The sequence below is a fragment of the Scyliorhinus torazame genome, chromosome 16, assembly GCF_047496885.1.
Source record: "Scyliorhinus torazame isolate Kashiwa2021f chromosome 16, sScyTor2.1, whole genome shotgun sequence".
Lineage (NCBI taxonomy): Eukaryota > Metazoa > Chordata > Chondrichthyes > Carcharhiniformes > Scyliorhinidae > Scyliorhinus > Scyliorhinus torazame.
Genome location: NC_092722.1, coordinates 111570933 through 111591180, shown reverse-complemented (window position 1 = coordinate 111591180; position 20248 = coordinate 111570933). Strand labels below are relative to the sequence as shown.

At 50.1% G+C, this 20248-nt stretch overlaps 1 protein-coding gene and 1 long non-coding RNA gene across 48 annotated transcripts in view; one reads left to right on the top strand and one right to left on the bottom strand.

Annotated features, from left to right (window-relative positions):
- Positions 1 to 20248, bottom strand: part of ank3b (ankyrin 3b) — a 1101178-nt gene that overhangs the window by 207333 nt on the left and 873597 nt on the right. For all 47 annotated transcript variants that reach the window (XM_072478848.1, XM_072478844.1, XM_072478845.1 and 44 more), the window contains 2 exons: positions 6591 to 6788; positions 4837 to 4935 (listed from right to left, as the gene is read on the bottom strand). In XM_072478848.1, the coding sequence (XP_072334949.1) occupies positions 4837 to 4935; positions 6591 to 6788 (297 nt within the window). The remainder of the gene's footprint in view (positions 1 to 4836; positions 4936 to 6590; positions 6789 to 20248) is intronic.
- LOC140392997 (uncharacterized) overlaps positions 1 to 20248 on the top strand; it is a 113381-nt gene that overhangs the window by 38728 nt on the left and 54405 nt on the right. The gene's annotated exons all lie outside the window — the stretch shown is intronic.

Genomic DNA, 20248 nt, shown 5'->3' with positions numbered 1-20248 from the left:
TCTCTTTCAGGAACTCTGAGGAATAGAAGCGAACAGTGTGGGACATACCCACACCTGGCATAAGGCACCCCCCAGAATGGGAGCTTCAGACCCCTGCCGTGAACACTGCAGACGCCAGATCCATGGCTCTAGGACCAAGGTAGCTGGACAAGATACATCCCCCAAATCCCTATAGAGGGAGACCCCAAGTGATGCAGGGCATGCGGCTGAAGAATCCGCAGGAGCAAAAGCCTCGAGGCAGCCAACAAACCCGCTGCCCTACCTGAGGTAGGCGTCAACCCAGAGCCCGCACTTTTCATTTGGAATAGCCCGATGACGAATGCATGCAGCTGAACTGCATCACAGCACCCAAAGCTGCCCCCATTCAGATCACCGTTCAGGTAAACGGTTACCCTCTCGAAATGGACACGGAAGCCACAATCTCAGACACTGGAGCCGCAGTCTCGGTCATAGAACCACATTCTATAGCAGTGATCACGATGACCCCGGTGGTCTACAGGCAACAATCTGCAAGACTGCCGTTGACTGTAGTAAATGACACGGCCCGAGTTTATTATGCCATGATTGGCTGCAACGCCTTCACCTAGATTGGCAGCAGATTTTTCAGATGGGCACTGGAGGCCTCCACGGGGTGTGGGGTAAATGCTCCAAAGTTTTCCAAACCGGGCTGGGGAAAATCAAGGGAGGCATTTGCTAAAATACATGTCGACCCTGAAGCGCAGCTTAAACATTTTCAGGCCCGCCTGGTCCCCTATGCACTACTGGCGAAGATTGAGGCAGAGCTCAGCCGATTAGAGAATCCCGGGATTGATATATATCTTGGCTTTTACATCCTTGACAGTGATCACGGGATCATTCAGCCATTAGGATTCACCGGTAGTCACCATTCCTAAACTGGACAAAACGGTTCTACTTTGTGACTATAAATTGACAGTGAATAGGGCCTCCAATGGTATCCAATGTAGGGAATCGAAGATTTGCTTGTGAAATTGGCTGGAGATCATTCATTTACAAAGCTTGATATGAGCCACGCATATCTCCAATTGGAATTAGATCCTGAGTCCAGACAATACATGGCCACAAATACCCACAGGGGCCTTTATGAGTCTACTAGATTGCCCCTCGGAGTGTTGTCGGCTTGGGACATTTTTCAACGCGTCACAGAAAACATTCTGAGGGGGCTGCCACATGTGGTGGTTTATTTGGATGCCGTATTGGTAACGGGTACGATGGAGCGAAAACACTTGAGAAATTTGGATGAGGTGCTCCACCGCTTTTCAGAGATGGCCATCCATCTCAAAAGAGAGAAGCTCGTCTTCCACATCAAGGAGGTAATTTACCTGGAGTATGCAGTAGACCAGGATTGACTACACCCGGTAGAAGAGTAGGTGCGTGCAATGCAACAGGCCCCCACGCCAGAGAACACAATTGAGTTTAGCTCATTTCTAGGGCTCATGAATTATTATGAAAAATTCATTACTGGACTCACAATCATACTAGCCCCCTGCAAGTGCGATGGCTTGCCATACGGCACTGATGTCTGTTGTGACACCACATGGATGACGGTAGAGAGCGGCCAATTGCATTCGCCTCCAGAGCACTGACCGCGGCAGAGCGACACGGCACACAAATTGAAAAAGGACTAGTCATAGTTTTTGCAGTCAAACGTTCTACCAGTACATGCACGGACGTCGTTTTAGAATACTGACGGACCACAAACTGTTGCTGGGACTCTTCAAGGAGGACAAGGCAATCTTGTCTATCACATCAGCCCAGATCCAGACGCGGGCCCTCTTGTTGGCGGCGTACGAGTATACGTTTGAGCACCGACCAGGTTCACAGATCGTGAATGCAAATGCATGGAGTAGACTCCCACTCAAACATGACCCCCCAACTCCCCCCAGAGTCGACAAAGTTGTAGCCAGACTGAACCTCATGGATACGTGGCCAGTCACGGTGGCCCAAATACGTGAGTGGACACAAATATATCCTTTATCGTCCAAGGTCCGTCATATCGTGAAGTCAACTGCCCAACAAGTTAAGGGCCTTTTCGACCAAGATAGCAGAGTTTGGCGTCAAAGACGGTCTAGTTCTATGGGGAACTTGCATTTTGATCTCACACAAGGGTCAGGATTTATACTACAAGATCTGCACAACAGATACCCTGGTATATCAAAGATGAAAATGCTCGCGTAGCACCGGCAGAACGTTTCATGGGCCAAGACTCCAGACCCGCCTCATGTTCTCAGATATTGACAGGAAAGTATGCAGCAGTGAAGTGCAGCAGGGGGCGTTGCCCAGATAGGAGGATATGGACCAGACAGTTCGGACCAGGTGACACGGTCTACGTTCAACACATTCGGTGACAGCGCCAAGTGGGTCCAGGGATGGTAGTTCGACAGATAGGGCCAGTTTCATACCATGTTCGAGCGCAGGGCCGAGTAATGAAGAAGCACGTAGATATCCTCAGAAACAGGAGACCAGCTCGACACGAAACTCCTCCGGAGGAACCACCTTCTAATCAGTCAGCCCTGGCACCAGTGGATTCGAGGGCATTGCCCCCTGGGAGACCTGATACAGAGTGCAGGAGGTCGAGGACTCTGACTCCGATATGGAGACCCAGGCATCGGAGGTTTCTGACGGTGAACAGGCCAGAGAGCTGACAGCAGTAGTGGTCCCCCCATGGCGATCAACAAGGAAATGGCGTTCGCCGTAGAGATATACACCTCCTAATCCGGCCCCATCGGCGCAAGAAGCGCAACCGCGGGTGAAAAAGAGCAGGCACCTCCTGCTCCACCTTCCTTGGAAGGGTCTCTTCAGACTTTGTGAGGGGAGGGGGGGGGGGGGGGGGTGGAGGGAAAGGGTTAATGTAATCCCCACGGGACGGACCAATTAGCCCTGTAGAATACAAGCTTTCCCACTGAGGGGCGAGGGCCCATCAACAGAGTAATGGACTCTGCCATAAAAGCCGGTCCAAATGGGAGCTGGGCAGAGGTTAGGACCTGGAGTGCACTGTGTATATAGTTTGCTTCATAATAAAATAAGTTTCTTTACGTCTCTCGTTTTCGATTCCTCGGTTGCCACTAAAAGTACTAACTTTGGAAAGTATAAGTCAGCTGTTTTCACTATTAACCAGTGTTAACCTTGTGTTCAAATATGATCATGATGAATATGTACTCCGACCACATGCATCATTTGATTGCTTCATTATGCAGCTCCATTATGAAGGAATAATAGATGTCGTTGAAGGTTAGCTCAGGCCATATCATTTGAGTCTGAGATTCCTCAGGGCACGTACAAACTCGATGATGTACAAAGCATTTCAACATCAATGCAACCTTAGCTGAACAATTGGTACTAGCTGAATATTTGACTGGAAGGTAGCAATGGGAGGAAGGGGAGCATCTCAGCTGAACTTGTGGCTTCAACTAACTCAAGGGTACTGAGCTTAGTTGTAACAGCTCCACTATTATCCTGTTTGAGATTAATTGAACAAAACTTTGACCTTTTTGGTCGATGTGTTTAATATCAGATCAGGTAATGCATTATTCTGGTGCATCGCTGCAAAACTCATACATACATAAAAAGGAAGGCTTCTATTTATATAGCACCCTTCACAAAGAACGGACATCACAAATTGCTTCACAGGCAATGAGGACTTTAGAACATTTTTTCACAGTTATGCTCGGTTTCAAGTGTTTAACCTTTCAAGTGTTAGGCGAATGTGATAACCAGTACATTACAGAAACACGGTGCTGCAAATATTTTGAGGTGTTGCAATGTGGGTAACGAGTCAACCAATTAGTCCACAGCAAGCTTTTTTTAAAGAATTTCTTCTTTCATGGCTGCACAAGGTATAGTGGTTAGCACTGCTGCCTCACAGCGCCAGGGACCCGGGTTCAATTTCGGCCTTGGGTAACTGTCTGTGTGGAGTTTGCACATTTTCCCCGTATCCGCATGGGTTTTATCCCACAGTCCAAAGATGTGCAGGTTAGGTGGACTAGCCATGATAAAATTACCCCTTAATGTCCAGGGATGTGTAGGTTAGGTGGGGTTATGGTGTTACTGGTGGGTGAGTCGGTTAGGATGTTCTTTCAAAGAGTCGGTGCAGACTCGAATGGTCTCCTTCTGCACTGTAGGGATTCCATGGTTCTATGGGATGTGAGCATTTCTTGCCCATTCCCAATTGCCCTTGAAATGAGAGTCTTGCTGGACCATTCAGAGGGCAAACAAGAGTCAAGCAGATTGCTGTGGGTTTGAAGACACATGCCGTCAGATCGGGCAAGGATGGCAGATTTTCCTAAAGGACATTAGGGAACCAGATGGGCTTTTACAACAATCGATGATAGTTCCATGGTCACCATTACTGAGACTAGCTTTATATTCCAGATATATTAACTGAATTTCAAGTCCACCAGCTTCCATTGCGGCATTTGAACCTGTGTTCCCAGAACTTTATTTTAGGCCTCTGGTCAGTGACATTACCACTATGCCATCATCTCCACAAATAACAATGTAATAATGACCAAATGATCTGTTTTTTTGGTGCTATTTGTGGGATAACAATTTGCCAGGACACCAGGGAGATCTCGGAATAGTGCCATCGGATCTTTTACATCTAACGGAGAGAGTTTTGGTTTCATGCCTCATCCGAGAGTTGGCACCTCCGACAGAACAATGTGTTGTCAGAACTGCACTGGAGTGTCGGCCTAGATTTTGTACTGGAGTCTCTGCAGTGGGACCTGAGCCCAAGACCATCTGATTCAAGGTGATCATCGCGGCATGGCTTGACTTCGTAATAAGTACAGTTTAACGGAGAATGCCACTGACTATTACCTTTCCAGAAGCATTAGGTGATGCAGATTTCTGAAGCAAAAGGTTGGCCACCTCCATTTTCCCATATTTTGCAGCCACATGGAGCGGGGTGAATCCTTTCTGTAATGGGACAGCAGAGAGGTGTCAAATATATTCCCATTACATCAGGTTGCACGCCAGACGCTGATTATATTGAATGACAGAACAAACTCGAAGGGCCAATTCCTGCTCATATTATTTATACTCTTCAATCCACCCTGGTATAGTCAGCCCTCAGATGATTCAGCGTTTCACAATTCGTGCAACAAACGTTTAGGAAAGCAAACTCAGGAACAGGATGAGACAATTCAGCCCCTTGAACCTGCTACCACTATACAATTAGATCATGGTTATACTGTAAGAAGTCTTACAACACCAGTTTAAAGTCCGACAGGTTTGTTTTGAATCACTAGTTTTCGGAGCACTGCTCCTTCCTCAGGTGAGGAAGGAGCAGCGCTCCGAAAGCTAGTGTTTGAAACAAACTTGTTGGACTTTAACCTGGTGTTGTAAGCCTTCCTACTGTGCTCACCCCAGTCCAACGCCGGCATCTCCACATCATGGTTATACTGCACCTCAACCCCACTGAACATCCTAACTCCAAATCCTCTGGTACCTTTTTTTTTTTTTTAAAGTATCTTTATTCAGGACATTTTCCTTTTCAAAATATACACAACAATCATTCAAATTTGTACAATTTTCATAATAAACAACCCACCATCCCAATCTATGTGCCCCATTTTATATTTTGCACATTTGCTGATGACTAACAATTCAAATCCTTTGGTATCCTTAACTCATAAGAATCCATCAAGCTCCAATTTGGACATCTCTATTGATTCCAGCATAATAATAATCACTTATTGTCACAAGTAGGCTTCAATGAAGTTACTGTGAAAAGTCCCTAGTCGCCATATTCCTCCGGAGCCTTTTCGGGGATGAGAGTTACAGATTTCCACCAGAATTGAGGATATGGTAAACAGGGAAAATCTTTTGCAAGTAGATTTTGTATCTATTAAATCAACTGAACCCTTTATTTAAGTTATTGAGCGCGTAAAGATTAGTTTTAGTTTAGCCAAGGGGTTGAGATTCCACTTGTTTATGCCAATAAAACAGCAAGTTTAAGCAGAATTGGCTAAACCAGTGCAAACGATTGTGAAATTGTAAATAAATAGAGTCTCAGCCAAAATTTTTCTGTTGGTGTTTTCTGCTATCTTATAGACTGCATTGGTCCTCAACCTCCATAACTGGTCGAAACGGCGAGATTCCCTTGATTGGACTATTTGGGAAGGCCCCCTTATATTGTGCTCTTTTTCCGAAGGTGCATCAGCATTATTAGGCACGTTGTGAAAATATCAAAACATATTTAATTTACTAAGAGACTGACTATCGTACACTGATGAAGCTATTTAATGGTTCGGTATTTTTAAAGTGGCTTTAAGTCAAGTCACTCACAGGTGGAGTTTGGATCAAAATGTATCAAAAATATATATATTTTTTGACAAGAAACCCATTCTCAGCCGCATTGATAAAACTGTACCAGGTAACCAATCTTAAATGCATCAAGGAGTATACAAGGATTAAGAACAAAAAAAGAAAGTTGCACTCAATTGTCCTATTGATTCAGGGAAAACTTTATGTTTTCACTGAATCTTCGCAGGGACCCGAAGAGTACCCCAACCAGCACAATTCCTCATTGTGTTCAGAGTAGAAACTCCCCAAGTATTCATCCGCCATACCTTGGTGTTCACAGAAAGTGACGCCCCCTGTTCCAGTAGAACTGAGGCCACATCTTCATGACCTTCCCGGGCTGAAATGTGCAGTGGTGTGTAGCCCGAGGTGGTTGAGGCATCCGGAGAAGCCCCATGCTGCAGCAACTGCTGTACGATGTCGGCCTTTCCCAGGCGCGAAGCGATGTGCAATGGTGTCTGGTCATCCTGCATGTGGTAAAGAAAGTCAGAGAGGCAACTTAGAATCTGTCCAACTGCAAAGACATGACAACCAGTCAAAACAGAGGGTGGGTTAAGCCAAGCGTTGTACTATCTGAACAACGTGATGAAATAGTTATCTGTCAAAGTGTACGTCCCACAATGAAAATTCCATGACTGAGGAGTAATTTTACTTTGCACCAATGGACAGAAATGAGAGCAAGTTTCCCATCTTTATATACAGAGCAAAGGTTTCCCAAGTAGCTTGATCCACTCAGTCAGGGTTTTCTAACTCTGTGACTTCAGGGGCGGAATTCTCCGCAATCGGCGCGATGTCCGCCGACCGGCGCCAAAAACAGCGCGAATCAGTCCGGCATCGCGCCGCCCCAAAGGTGCGGAATCCTCCGCATCTTGAGCGGCCGAGCCCTAACCTTGAGGGGCTAGGCCCGCGCCGGACTGATTTCCGCCCCGCCAGCTGGCGGGAAAGGCCTTTGGTGCCCCGCCAGCTGGCGCGAAACTGACTTTGCCGGGCAGCGCATGCGCGGGAGCGTCAGCGGCCGCTCACGGCATCCCCGTGCATGCGCAGTGGAGGGGGCCCTCTTCTGCTTCCGCCATGGTGGAGACCATGGTGAAGGCGGAAGGAAAAGAATGCCCCCACGGCCCCGTGGGGGCACCCCCCGGGGCCAGATCGCCCCGCGCCCCCCCCAGGACCCCGGAGCCCGCCCGCGCTGCCTTGTCCTGCCGGTAAGAGGGGTGGTTTAATCCACGCCGGCGGGACAGGCATTCCAGCAGCGGGACTTCGGCCCATCCGGGCCAGAGAATCGCCGGGGGGGGGGGGGGGGGGCCCGCCAACCGGCGCGGCGCGATTCCCACCCCCGCCGAATATCCGGTGCCGGAGAATTCGGCAACCGGCGGGGACGGGATTCACGCCAGCCCCCGGCGATTCTCCGACCCAGCGGGATGAGGAGCTGTTCAGGTCTCAGCCCCCAGCGGGGGAAGAGGGGATGCGACGATTTTTGCTTAATCCCCGAGGGTGGAGGAGCAGGAGGTGGCTGGTTTGGGGGCGCCAATTGGGTTGGAGGAGCTGATTAAAGGACTGGGGAGCATGCAGGCGGGGAACGCCCCGGGACCAGATGGGTTCCCGGTTGAGTTCTACAGGAAGTACGTAGACCTGTTAGCCCCGTTGCTGGTGAGGACTTTCAATGAGGCAAGGGAGGGGGGGACCCTGCCCCCGACAATGTCTGAGGCGATGATCTCTTTGATCCTGAAGCAGGATAAGGACCCACTGCAATGTGGGTCGTATAGGCCGATTTCGCTCCTTAACGTGGATGCTAAGTTGCTAGCAAAAGTGCTGGCTACGAGGATTGAGGACTGTGTCCCGGGTGTGATTCACAAGGACAAGAAGGGATTTGTAAAGGGCAGGCAGCTAAACACCAATGTGCGGAGGCTCCTAAACGTGATAATGATGCCATCGGTGGAGGGAGAGGCGGAGATGGTGGCAGCTATGGACGCGGAGAAGGCCTTTGACCGAGTAGAGTGGGAGTATCTCTGGGAAGTGTTGCGGAGGTTTGGGTTTGGGGAGGGGTTTATCAGTTGGGTTAAGCTCCTATAGAGAGCCCCGGTGGCGAGTGTGGTTACGAATCGGTGGAGGTCGGAGTATTTTCGGCTGTATCGAGGGACAAGGCAGGGGTGCCCCCTGTCCCCCCTGTTGTTCGCATTAGCAATTGAACCTTTGGCCATGGCATTAAGGGAGTCCAGGAAATGGAGGGGTTGGTCCGAGGGGAAGAGGAGCATCGAGTGTCGCTGTATGGAGACGACCTGTTGTTGTATGTGGCGGATCCAGTGGAGAGGATGGTGCAGGTCATGCAGATCCTAAGGGAGTTTGGGGACTTCTCGGGCTATAAGCTCAATGTAGGGAAAAGTGAGCTCTTCATGATGCATCCAGGGGACCAGGGAAGAGGGATAGAGGACCTACCGTTGAGGAGGGCGGAAAGGAGCTTTCGGTACTTGGGGATGAAAATAGCTAGGAGTTGGGGAGCCCTGCATAAACTTAATTTGACGTGGCTGGTGGAGCAGATGGAGGAGGGCTTCAAACGATGGGACATGTTGCCACTCTCGCCAGCGGACAGAGTACAGTCGATTAAAATGATGGTCCTTCCGAGGTTTCTTTTTGTGTTCCAGTGCCTTCCAATTATGATCACCAAGGCCTTTTTTAAGAGGGTAGGTAGGAGCATCATGGGTTTTGTGTGGGCAAACAAGACCCCGAGGGTAAGGAGGGGGTTTCTGGAGCGTAGTAGAGATAGAGGAGGGCTGGCGTTTCTGAATCTGGGTGACTACTATTGGGCAGCCAACGTGGCAATGATCCGTAAGTGGGTGATGGAGGGAGAGGGGGCGGCATGGAAGAGGTTGGAGATGGCGTCCTGCAAAGGACGAGCCTGGGGGCGCTGGTGACGGCACCGCTGCCGCTCTCGCCGACAAGGTACACCACGAGTCCGGTGGTGGCGGCAACGCTAAAGATCTGGGGGCAGTGGAGACGACACAGGGGTGCGATGGGAGCCTCAGTGTGGTCCCCGATCAGAGATAACCATCGGTTTGTCCCAGGAAGAATGGACGGGGGGTTTCAGAGCTGGCATCGGGCAGGGATTAGAAGAATGGGGGACCTGTTTATAGATGGGAGGTTTGCGAGCCTAGGGGCGCTGGAGGAGAAGTTTGGGCTACCCCCGGGAAATGCTTTCAGGAACATGCAAGTGAGGGCGTTTGTGAGGCGGCAGGTGCGGGAATTCCCGTTGCTTCCGGCACAGGGGATTCAGGACAGGGTGATTTCGGGGGTATGGGTCGGAGAGGGCAAGGTGTCGGCGATATATCAGGAGATGAGAGAAGAGGAGGAGGCTTTGTTAGAGGTGCTGATGGGCAAATGGGAGGAGGAGTTGGGGGAGGAGATTGAAGAGGGTCTGTGGGCTGATGCCCTAAGTAGGGTTAATTCCTCTTCCTAGTGTGCCAGGCTTAGCCTGATACAGTTTAAGGTTATTCACTAGAGCGTATATGACAGGGGCGAGTCTGAGTAGGTTCTTTGGGGAGGAGGACAGATGCGGGAGGTGCTCTGGAAGCCCGGCGAATCACGCCCATATGTTCTGGTCGTGCCCGGCACTGGATGGGTTCTGGAGGGGTGTTGCGAGGACTATGTCTAAGGTGGTGAAAGTCCAGGTCAAGCAAGTTGGGGGCTAGCACTATTTGGAGTGGCGGACGAGCCGGGAGTGCAGGAGGCGAAAGAGGCCGGTATCCTGGCCTTTGCGTCCCTGGTAGCCCGGCGGAGGATCTTGCCATTGTGGAAAGACGCGAAGCCCCCCAGTGTGGAAGCCTGGATAAACGACATGGCTGGGTTCATCAAGCTGGAGAGGATAAAGTTTGCCTTGAGAGGGTCTGCGCAGGAGTTTTTCAGGTGGTGGCAACCGTTCCTAGACTATCTCGCGGAGCGTTAGATGGAGGTCGGTCAACAGCAGCAGCAACCCAGGAAGGGGTGTGGGGGGGGGGGGGGGGTGGAGAGGGGGGGTTTCTTTCGGGGGGAGGAGTATAAGGGTGGGCGGGGAAAGGGGTTTTTCCTAGGGGCACTTGAGAAAGGAAAAACATAAACATATGGGAAAGTCAATATGTGCGGGAGGAACCCATTATACGAGTTCTGTATTACGTTGGATTGATATGGTTATGTCTTGCTCTGTTACTTTTTTCTTTCTTTTTGTTACCGGGGGGGGGGTTTGAATGGTTGAAAATTTTTGTTGAAAAATTCTGAATAAACATATTTTAACAAAAAAGTAAGAGTGAGAAACAAATGCAACCATCTAAGAACATGTTATATTAAGTAAGGCTGCAGAAACTAGCTCTTGGTCAAACCTGATCTTATCTGGATGTAGACCTTATCTGGGCAGGCGGCATGGTGGCACAGTGGTTAGCACTGCTGCCTAACAGCTCCAGGGTCCAATGTTCAATTCCTGCCTCGGGTTACTGTCTGTGTGGAGTTTGCACTTTCTCCCCGTGTCTGCATGGGTTTCCTCCGGGTGCTCCGGTTTCCTCCCACAGTCCAAAGTGCAGGTTAGGTGGATTGGCCATGCTAAATTTCCCTTAGTGTCCAAAAGGTGGGGTTACTGGGTTTTGGGGATAGGGTGGAGATGTAGGCTTAAATGGAGTGCTCTTTCCAAGGGCCGGTGCAGACTCGATGAGCCAAATGGCCTCCTTCTGCACTGTAAATTCTATGAGACAATGTAACCATAGCAAGTTTGAAAAGTGTGCCCAAAACCAAATTGATGTCATTGGCAGATAAACTGCAAGTCATGTTATCTCCAGGATCTAAGAAGGCGGAGATAATTGTAAGTCTAGAAATACATGTAAATATACAAGAGGGATTAGCTGGACCAAAAATTTTGAGAAATGAGGATTTTGAATTAACAAAGCTCCAATACAAAGAGACGTAGAATTTAAGAATCATAGAATCATAGAATTTACAGTGCAGAAGGAGGCCATTCGGTCTATCGAGTCTGCACCGGCCCTTGGAGAGGGCGCCCCACTTAAGCCCACACTTTCAATTCATCCCCATAACCCAGTAACCCCACCTAACCTTTTTTGGACACTAAGGGCAATTTAGCATGGCCTAACGTGCACATCTTTGGACTGTGGGAGGAAACCGGAGCACCCGGAGGAAACACTCGTCAACACGGAGAGAACGTGCAGACTCCGCACAGACAGTGACCCAAGCCGGGAATCGAACCTGGGACCTTGGAACTGTGAAGCAACTGTGCTAACCACTGTGCTACCGTGCTGCCCACCCAAGAAGCTAGAGATGCAGGAAAAAGAAAGGAAGAGAGCGTTTCAATGGGAACGAAAAGAGAGAGAATTGAAAAGGCAAATGGAGAAAGCCGCAAAGGAGGAAAGAGAGAGTGAGAGAAGCTTCCAACTTTGTACACAGGCAGCAGCAACCGAAAGGTGGTTCTCAACGGGAAACTAGTGGGGAGATGTTCCGATGTGTACAAGCTCTACCGAAATACAATGAGAGAGATGCCGAAACATTTTTTTGTGCTTTGAGAAAATAGCCAAACAGATGAGATTGTCACAACATTGTTAGACCCCAACTCTTACAGACTAAACCTGTGGGTAGGGCGAGTGAAACCTATGCAACTTATCAGAGGAAATGTCTGGGGACTGTGAGACAATGAATAAAGCCATTTTGGGGACATATGAGCTAGCACCAGAGGCTTACAGACAAAAACTTAAGAGCTGTAAGAATACAGGCTGAATGGACTTATCTTGAATTCAAAAGGGTTAAGCAAAGTCATTTTTAAAGGTGGGTAAGGGCCTTGAAAATAGGCGAGACCTATGAAGCCACTGGAGAGATAATTCTGTTGCAGGATTTTAAAGATTCCTTACCTACCATGATTAGAACTCCTGTTGAGGAGTACAAAGTTAGAACAGCAGAACAAGCTGTGAAGCTTGCTGGCGACTGGTTCAAAGACCAAAGCCCTTCTTTAGACCCAATGTTAAATCGGAGTAAGTTAGAAATTGGGAAGGTGACAGGAAGGACTGGTCAGCCAGAGAAGGAGTGGTCCAAATCTCAAAGGAGGTTTCACTTCAAAATATAACAGAGTCTGTTGAAGGGGTGAGAGATATGAAAAAGGGCAGGGACTCGTGTTTCTCAGAGGCGCGCCGTTCACTGGCGGCAGGATTCTCTACTCCCACCACTTATCAATCCCATTGAAGCCACCCCAGGAAACATGTGGGCGGGGGTGCACTGCCAGCGGGAACAGAGAATCTCAATGGCCGGAAAATTCTAGCCCAGCTATTTTCATTGTAATAAACTTGTAATAAACTTAACACTGTGCGGGAAATTAAACGGTCAGCCACAGGCTGTTACTAATCTTAAAATTGGAAAATATGATATTGGAGGCTAGAGAACAGGAGAAGCACATGGGTTTTGTACACTGAGTAATGGAACAGACAACAGGAGAGAACATGTGTGCAGCACTTGCACAGGGGCAGAATGACCAGCAGATGATGGACAAGTTTAAAGATTTTCTGTGCCAGGGAGAACAGGATCAAAGGGGAAAATATATTAAAATGTTATGAAATACAGGTGCGATTTAATCCCGAACGTCGTTTTGTCCAGAAGGGGTATTAAAAGAAACGGTGCTGATCAGCAGCATTCTCGGAGAGAGGAAAGAAATCCCATTAGTAAAAATAAGCTTACAGACTTCCGGGTGCGGCAATGACCAGCTAAGTCGCACGTTGAAACGGACTTTTGGGCTCTTATTAGGAGCCCCAACGGCAATTTTTAACGGCCAAAATCATTGTGCGGTGAAATAGGAGGGAATCCCCCCGGATAAATATGGATAAAGGAGAGGATAGCGGCCGGGTTGCAGTGGATCCACTGGAGCAGCGGCAAAGAAGGGAAGCTCGAAGCAAGATGGCGTTGGAAGGTGGCTGTTTGGTATGGGGCCCGGAGCAACAAGAGTTCCTGCGGCGCTGTGTGGAAGAGCTGAAGAAGGAGGTGTTGGCCCCGATGCTACAGGCGATTGAAGGGCTAAAGGAGACGCAGAGGACCCAGGAGTTGGAGCTTCGGGTCGTGAAGGCAAAGGCTGCGGAGAATGAGGATGAAATACAGGGCCTGGTGGTAAGGACAGAGACGCACGAGGCACAGCACAAAAGGTGTGTGGAGAGGTTGGAAGCCCTGGAGAATAACTCGAGGAGGAAGAATTTAAGAGTCTTGGGTCTTCCCGAAGGCACAGAGGGGGCAGACGTCGGGGCATATGTGAGCACGATGCTTCACTCGCTAATGGGATCGGAGGCCCCGACGGGCCCTTTGGAGGTGGAGGGAGCTTATCGAGTTCTGGCGCGAAGACCAAAGGCAGGAGAAATACCTCGAGCCATAGTGGTGAGGTTTCACCACTACAATGACAGAGAGATGGTTCTAAGATGGGCGAAGAAAACTCGGAGCTGCAGGTGGGAGAACGCGGTGATCTGCGTGTACCAGGATTGGAGTGCGGAGGTGGCGAGAAGGAGGGCAAGTTTCAACCGGGCCAAGGCGGTGCTCCACAAAAATGTTAAATTTGGAATGTTGCAGCCGGCGAGACTGTGGGTCACACACCAAGGGAAGCACCACTGCTTTGAGACGGCAGAAGAGGCGTGGACATTCATTGTGGACGAGAAGCTGGAATAGTCTGGCGAGAGAAAAAGCTTCTGTAATAAAGTGGTGGGGTGATTATGTGGACGAGGAAGGGGAAGGGGGGGGGTTTCTTCAATTTTGTAACTTTTCTCTTTTCCCCTCGTGGGGGGGGGGGGGGGGTGTGGAGTAAGGGGAACTGTGGGCGCCGGTGGGAAGGAAAGGGGAAGGAGAAGGGAACTGCGCCATCAGGGGCGGGGCCGAGTGGGAAACGCGGGCTTTGCTCCCGTGCTATGGTAATTGTGGCGGGAACGGGGACGCAGGAAGGAGGGGGCCTCGCACAATGAGGGGCCGAGGACAAACGGGGGGAGCTGAGGTCAGCCAGAGTTTGCTGACTTCTGGGGGCAACATGGAGGGTGCAACTACGCTAGAAAGGGATCTAGCGGAGGGGGGGGGGGGGGTAGTTAACTGGGTTGCTGCTGCTAAGGGGAAGGGGGAGCTGTTATGGGGCGGGGTGGTCGGGACAGGAGAGCACCGTCGGTGGGATATACGGGTACGTGGGAACCGGGTGAGGAGCTGGGTTAGAAAAGGGGATGGCTAGTCGACATGGGGGGGGTGGGTAAAGAGCCCCCCCAACCCGGTTGATCACGTGGAACGTGAGGGGGCTGAATGGGCCGATTAAAAGGGCACGGGTACTCGCACACCTAAAGAAACTTAAGGCAGATGTGGTCATGTTGCAGGAGACGCACCTGAAACTGGCAGATCAGGTCAGACTACGTAAAGGATGGGTGGGGCAGGTGTTCCATTCGGGCTTAGATGCGAAGAATAGGGGGGTGGCTATTCTAGTGGGGAAACAGGTACTGTTTGAGGCAAAGACCATAGTGGCGGACAGTGGGGGTAGATACGTGATGGTGAGTGGCAGATTGCAAGGGGAGGTGGTGGTTCTGGTGAACGTATACCCCCCGAACTGGGATGATGTAAACTTCATGAAGCGTATGCTGGGGCGTATCCCGGACCTGGAGGCGGGAAAGCTGGTAATGGGGGGAGACTTCAATACGGTGCTTGATCCAGGGCTGGACCGGTCTAGGTCTAAGACCGGGAGGAGGCCGGCAGCGGCCAAGGTGCTTAAGGACTTCATGGAGCAGATGGGAGGAGTAGACCCCTGGAGATTTATTAGGCCTAGGAGTAAGGAGTTTTCATTTTTCTCCCATGTTCACAAGGTGTATTCACGGATATACTTTTTTGTCCTGGGAAGGGCACTGATTCCGAAGGTGACAGGGACGGAGTACATGGCCATAGCCATTTCGGACCACGCTCCACATTGGGTAGATCTGGAGGTAGGAGAGGAAAAGGAGCAGCACCCACTCTGGAGATTGGATATGGGGTTGTTGGCGGATGAGGGGGTATGTCGAAGGGTGAGGGGGTGTATCAAAAGGTACCTGGAGCTTAATGATAACGGCGAGGTCCAGGTGGGAGTGGTCTGGGAGGCGCTGAAGGCGGTGGTCAGAGGGGAACTGATATCCATAAGGGCCCATAAAGGGAAGCAAGAGAGCAAAGAAAGGGAGCGACTGTTGCGAGAACTTCTGAGGGTAGACAGGCAATATGCAGAGGCTCCGGAGGAGGGACTGTACAGGGAAAGACAAAGGCTACATATGGAATTTGACCTGCTGACCACGGGCAAGGCAGAAGCACAGTGGAGGAGGGCACAGGGAGTGCAGTACGAGTATGGAGAGAAGGCGAGCTGGTTACTGGCCCAACAACTGAGGAAGAGGGGAGCGGCGAGGGAGATAGGTGGGGTGAGGGATGAGGAAGGTGAGATGGAACGGGGAGCGGAGAGGGTGAACGGGGTGTTTAAGGCATTCTACGAGAGTCTGTATAAGGCTCAGCCCCCGGAAGGGAAGGAGGGAATGATGCATTTCCTAGATCGGCTGGAATTCCCGAAGGTGGAGGAGCAGGAGAGGGCGGGACTGGGAGCACGGACTGAGGTGGAGGAGGTGGTAAAGGGGATTGGGACCGGATGGGTTCCCGGTGGAATTTTATAGGAAATACATGGACCTACTGGCCCCACTTTTGACGAGAACCTTTAATGAGGCCAGGGAAAGGGGGAAGTTGCCCCCGACTATGTCGGAGGCGACGATATCGTTACTCTTAAAGAAGGAAAAAGACCCGCTGCAGTGCGGGTCTTACAGGCCTATTTACCTCCTGAATGTGGATGCTAAGCTCCTGGCCAAGGTGATGGCGACAAGGATAGAGGATTGTGTCCCGGGGGTGGTCCACGAGGATCAAACTGGGTTCGTTAAGGGGAGACAGCTGAACACGAATATACGGAGGCTGCTAGGGGTGATGATGATGCCCTCGCCGGAGGGGGAGGCGGAGATAGTGGTGGCGATGGACGCTGAGAAAGCATTTGACAGAGTGGAGTGGGACTACCTATGGGAAGTGTTGAAGAGATTTGGTTTTGGAGAGGGGTTTATTGGATGGGTACAGCTGCTATATAGGGCCCCGGTGGCAAGTGTGATCACGAACAGGCAGAGGTCCGACTACTTCCGTCTTTATAGAGAGACAAGACAGGGGTGTCCCCTGTCTCCGTTACTGTTTGCATTGGCAATTGAGCCGCTGGCCATAGCACTGAGGGGCTCTAGGAAGTGGAGGGGAGTACTCAGGGGAGGAGAAGAACACCGGGTATCATTGTATGCAGATGATCTATTGCTGTATGTTGCGGACCCAGTGGAGGGGATGCCTGAGATAATGTGGACACTCAGGGAGTTTGGGGAATTTTCAGGGTACAAATTGAATATGGGGAAGAGTGAGTTGTTTGTGGTGCATCCGGGGGAGCAGAGCAGGGGTATAGATGATTTACCGCTGAGGAGGGTAACAAGAGATTTCCGTTACTTAGGGATCCAGATAGCCAGGAACTGGGGAACCCTACATTAACTTAATTTAACACGATTGGTGGAACAGATGGAGAAGGATTTTAGGAGATGGGACATGGTGTCCCTGTCACTGGTGGGCAGGGTGCAGGTGGTCAAAATGGTAGTCCTCCCGAGATTTCCTTTTGTGTTCCAGTGCCTCCCGGTGATGGTTACGAGGGCTTTTTTCAAAAAAATTGAGAAGAGCGTTATGAGCTTTGTGTGGGCTGGGAAGACCCCGAGAGTGAGGAGGGTTTTTTTGCAGCGTAGCAGGGATAGGGGGGGACTGGCACTGCCGAGCTTAAGTGATTATTATTGGGCCGCCAATATCTCAATGGTGTGTAAGTGGATGGGAGAAGGGGAGGGAGCGGCGTGGAAGAGACTGGAAATGGCGTCCTGTAAAGGAACCAGCCTACAAGCATTGGCGACGGCGCCGTTGCCGTTCTCCCCGAAGAAATACACCACAAGTCCAGTGGTGGTGGCAATGCTGAAAATTTGGGGGCAGTGGAGACGGCATAAGGGAATGACGGGTGCCTCGGTGCGGTCCCCGATAAGGAATAATCATAGGTTTGTCCCGGGGAGAATAGATGGGGGATTTAGAACATGGCAGAGAGCAGGGATTGTGCAACTGAGGGATCTGTTCCTAGACGGGACGTTTGCGAGTCTGGGAGCGCTAACGGAAAAATACGGGTTGCCCCAGGGGAATACATTTCGGTATATGCAATTGAGGGCTTTTGTGAGGCAACAGGTGAGGGGATTTCCGCAGCTCCCGACGCAGGAGATTTAGAGTGATTTCGGGAACATGGGTGGGGGATGGTAGGGTGTCAGATATATACAGGGAAATGAGAGACGAGGGGGAGATCATGCTGGATGAGCTGAAGGGAAAATGGGAAGAAGAGCTGGGGGAAGAGATCGAAAAGGGGCTGTGGGCAGATGCCCTACACAGGGTAAACTCTTCGTCCTCGTGTGCCAGGCTTAGCCTGATACAATTCAAGGTCTTGCACAGGGCGCACATGACCGGAGCAAGGCTCAGTAAATTTTTCGGGGTAGAGGATAGGTGCGGGAGATGCGCGAGAAGCCCAGCGAACCACACCCACATGTTTTGGTCATGCTCGGCACTGCACGGGTTCTGGGTGGGGGTGGCAAATGTGCTTTCGAAGGTGGTGGGGGTCCGGGTCGAGCCAAGCTGGGGGTTGGCTATATTTGGGGTTGCAGAAGAGCCGGGAGTGCAGGAGGTGAGAGAGGCTGATGTTTTGGCCTTTGCGTCCCTAGTAGCCCGGCGAAGGATACTGCTTATGTGGAAGGAAGCCAAACCCCCGGGCGTGGAGACCTGGATAAACGACATGGTAGGGTTTATAAAACTGGAACGGATAAAGTTCGCACTAAGAGGTTTGGCTCAAGGGTTCACCAGGCGGTGGTGACCGTTCATTGACTATCTCGCAGAACGATAAAGGAACTGGGAAAGTAGCAGCAGCAACCCAGGGTGGGGGGGGGGGGGGGGCTCGGGTGGGTCCTCAGGGTTGTTTTTGTATGGATATTTTTACTTGGACATGTATATTGGCTTGTTTGACTTTATTATTTGGGAGAGTTAATATTCTGTTATGGCAGTTGCCATTTAGTTTATATATTATTTATTTATTTGTTAAAAACGGTCACTATTATTTATATTGTTTTATTGTTGTAAAAGGGAAACATTTTTGTACTGTTTTGTTTGGCCGAAAAAAAATTTGAATAAAATATATATTTTTAAAAAATAAGCTTACAGAGTAGCTTGAAGACACGGGAAACAGTGATAGATGCATTAGAAGCTTTGCCCATTACAGCCAGTCAATTAATTCTAGCAAATTATATCGCAGGATCCCAGATGGTAGTGATGCCTACCAGAAATGAACAGCCAACAGAGCATCCTACCCACAGAGAAATTACAGACCCCCCTGGAGTATTTCCGGATTGTGTGGTGATGCAAACGGAGGCTTATAAACTAAGACAAAAAAGGGAGGAGTTGCGAGCCCAGGGTGAGGCCTGTGAGGCCAGGGTGAGGCCTGATACAATTTTTAGTCAGCTGAATGACAATGAGACAGCCACAGTGAACGAGGCAAAGGTATTCAATTCAAAGAGGCTGATTGAATTATAACCAAGTGACTCAAAAATAACACATTTAAAGACAGCCCAGCAAAAGCCTGGGCTGATACAAAGGCCCCGACTCAGAGTTTTAAAACAGAGAGGGAGTGCTGGTGTTGTTAATTGTATCAGGTGCACCCCTGAAAGCTAGATTCAATGGGCTGTACATTGAAAGGAAAGTGTGAGGAAAACTATGAGGTGAACACCCCAGATAGACGCAAAAAAGGGGAAGTTTAGCACACTGGGCTAAATCGCTGGCTTTGAAAGCAGACCAGCAGCACGGTTCAATTCCCATACCAGCCTCCCTGAACAGGCGTCGGAATGTGGCGACTAGGGGCTTTTCACAGTAACTTCATTTGAAGCCTACTTGTGACAATAAGCGATTTTCATTTTCATTTCAATTGCATAGTGTGTCAAGTGAACATGTTATAAAAGTCTTGGGTTAGAGGAATTGAGAACAAGCAGGAGGGCTCATTAGCAACGAAGCAGGGGGAAGACGAGGGGTCACATTCTGACAGTGACTACCCTATAATTCATTTGGACACGAAGGAAGCACGGGAACTTTTAAGTCATCTCCCAGATAAGAGCCGGAGCAAAGTGACAGAGTTACTGCAGTCCTTTAAATATAGTGACGGGAATAAACTAGGTAGAACGGGGTTAGCAATGCATGCCATAGATGTGAGGGACGCGGTTCCAATCAAACAACAGCCATCTAGGTTAAATCGGCAGATGTGGTTATGTTGCATGAGACGCATTTGAAACTGATAGACCAGGTCAGACTGCGTAAAGGATGGGTGGGGCAGGTGTTTCATTCGGGGTTAGACGCAAAGAACAGGGGGGTGGCTATATTAGTGGGGAAACGGGTACTGTTTGAGGCAAAGACCATAGTGGCGGATAGCGGGGGTAGATACGTGATGGTGAGTGGCAGATTGCAAGGGGAGGCGGTGGTTTTAGTGAACGTATATGCCCCGAACTGGGATGATGCCAATTTTATGAGGCGAATGTTGGGACGTATCCCGGATCTAGAGGTGGGAAAGTTGGTAATGGGGGGAGCCTTTAATACGGTGCTGGACCCAGGGCTGGACAGATCGTGGTCCAGGACCGGGAGGAGGCCGGCTGCAGCTAGGGTGCTCAAGGACTTTATGGAGCAGATGGGAGGAGTAGACCCCTGGAGATTTAGCCGGCCTAGGAGTAAGGAGTTCTCATTTTTCTCCTATGTCCATAAAGTATATTCACGGATAGACTTTTTTGTATTGGGAAGGGCGCTGATCCCGAAGGTGACAGGGACGGAGTAC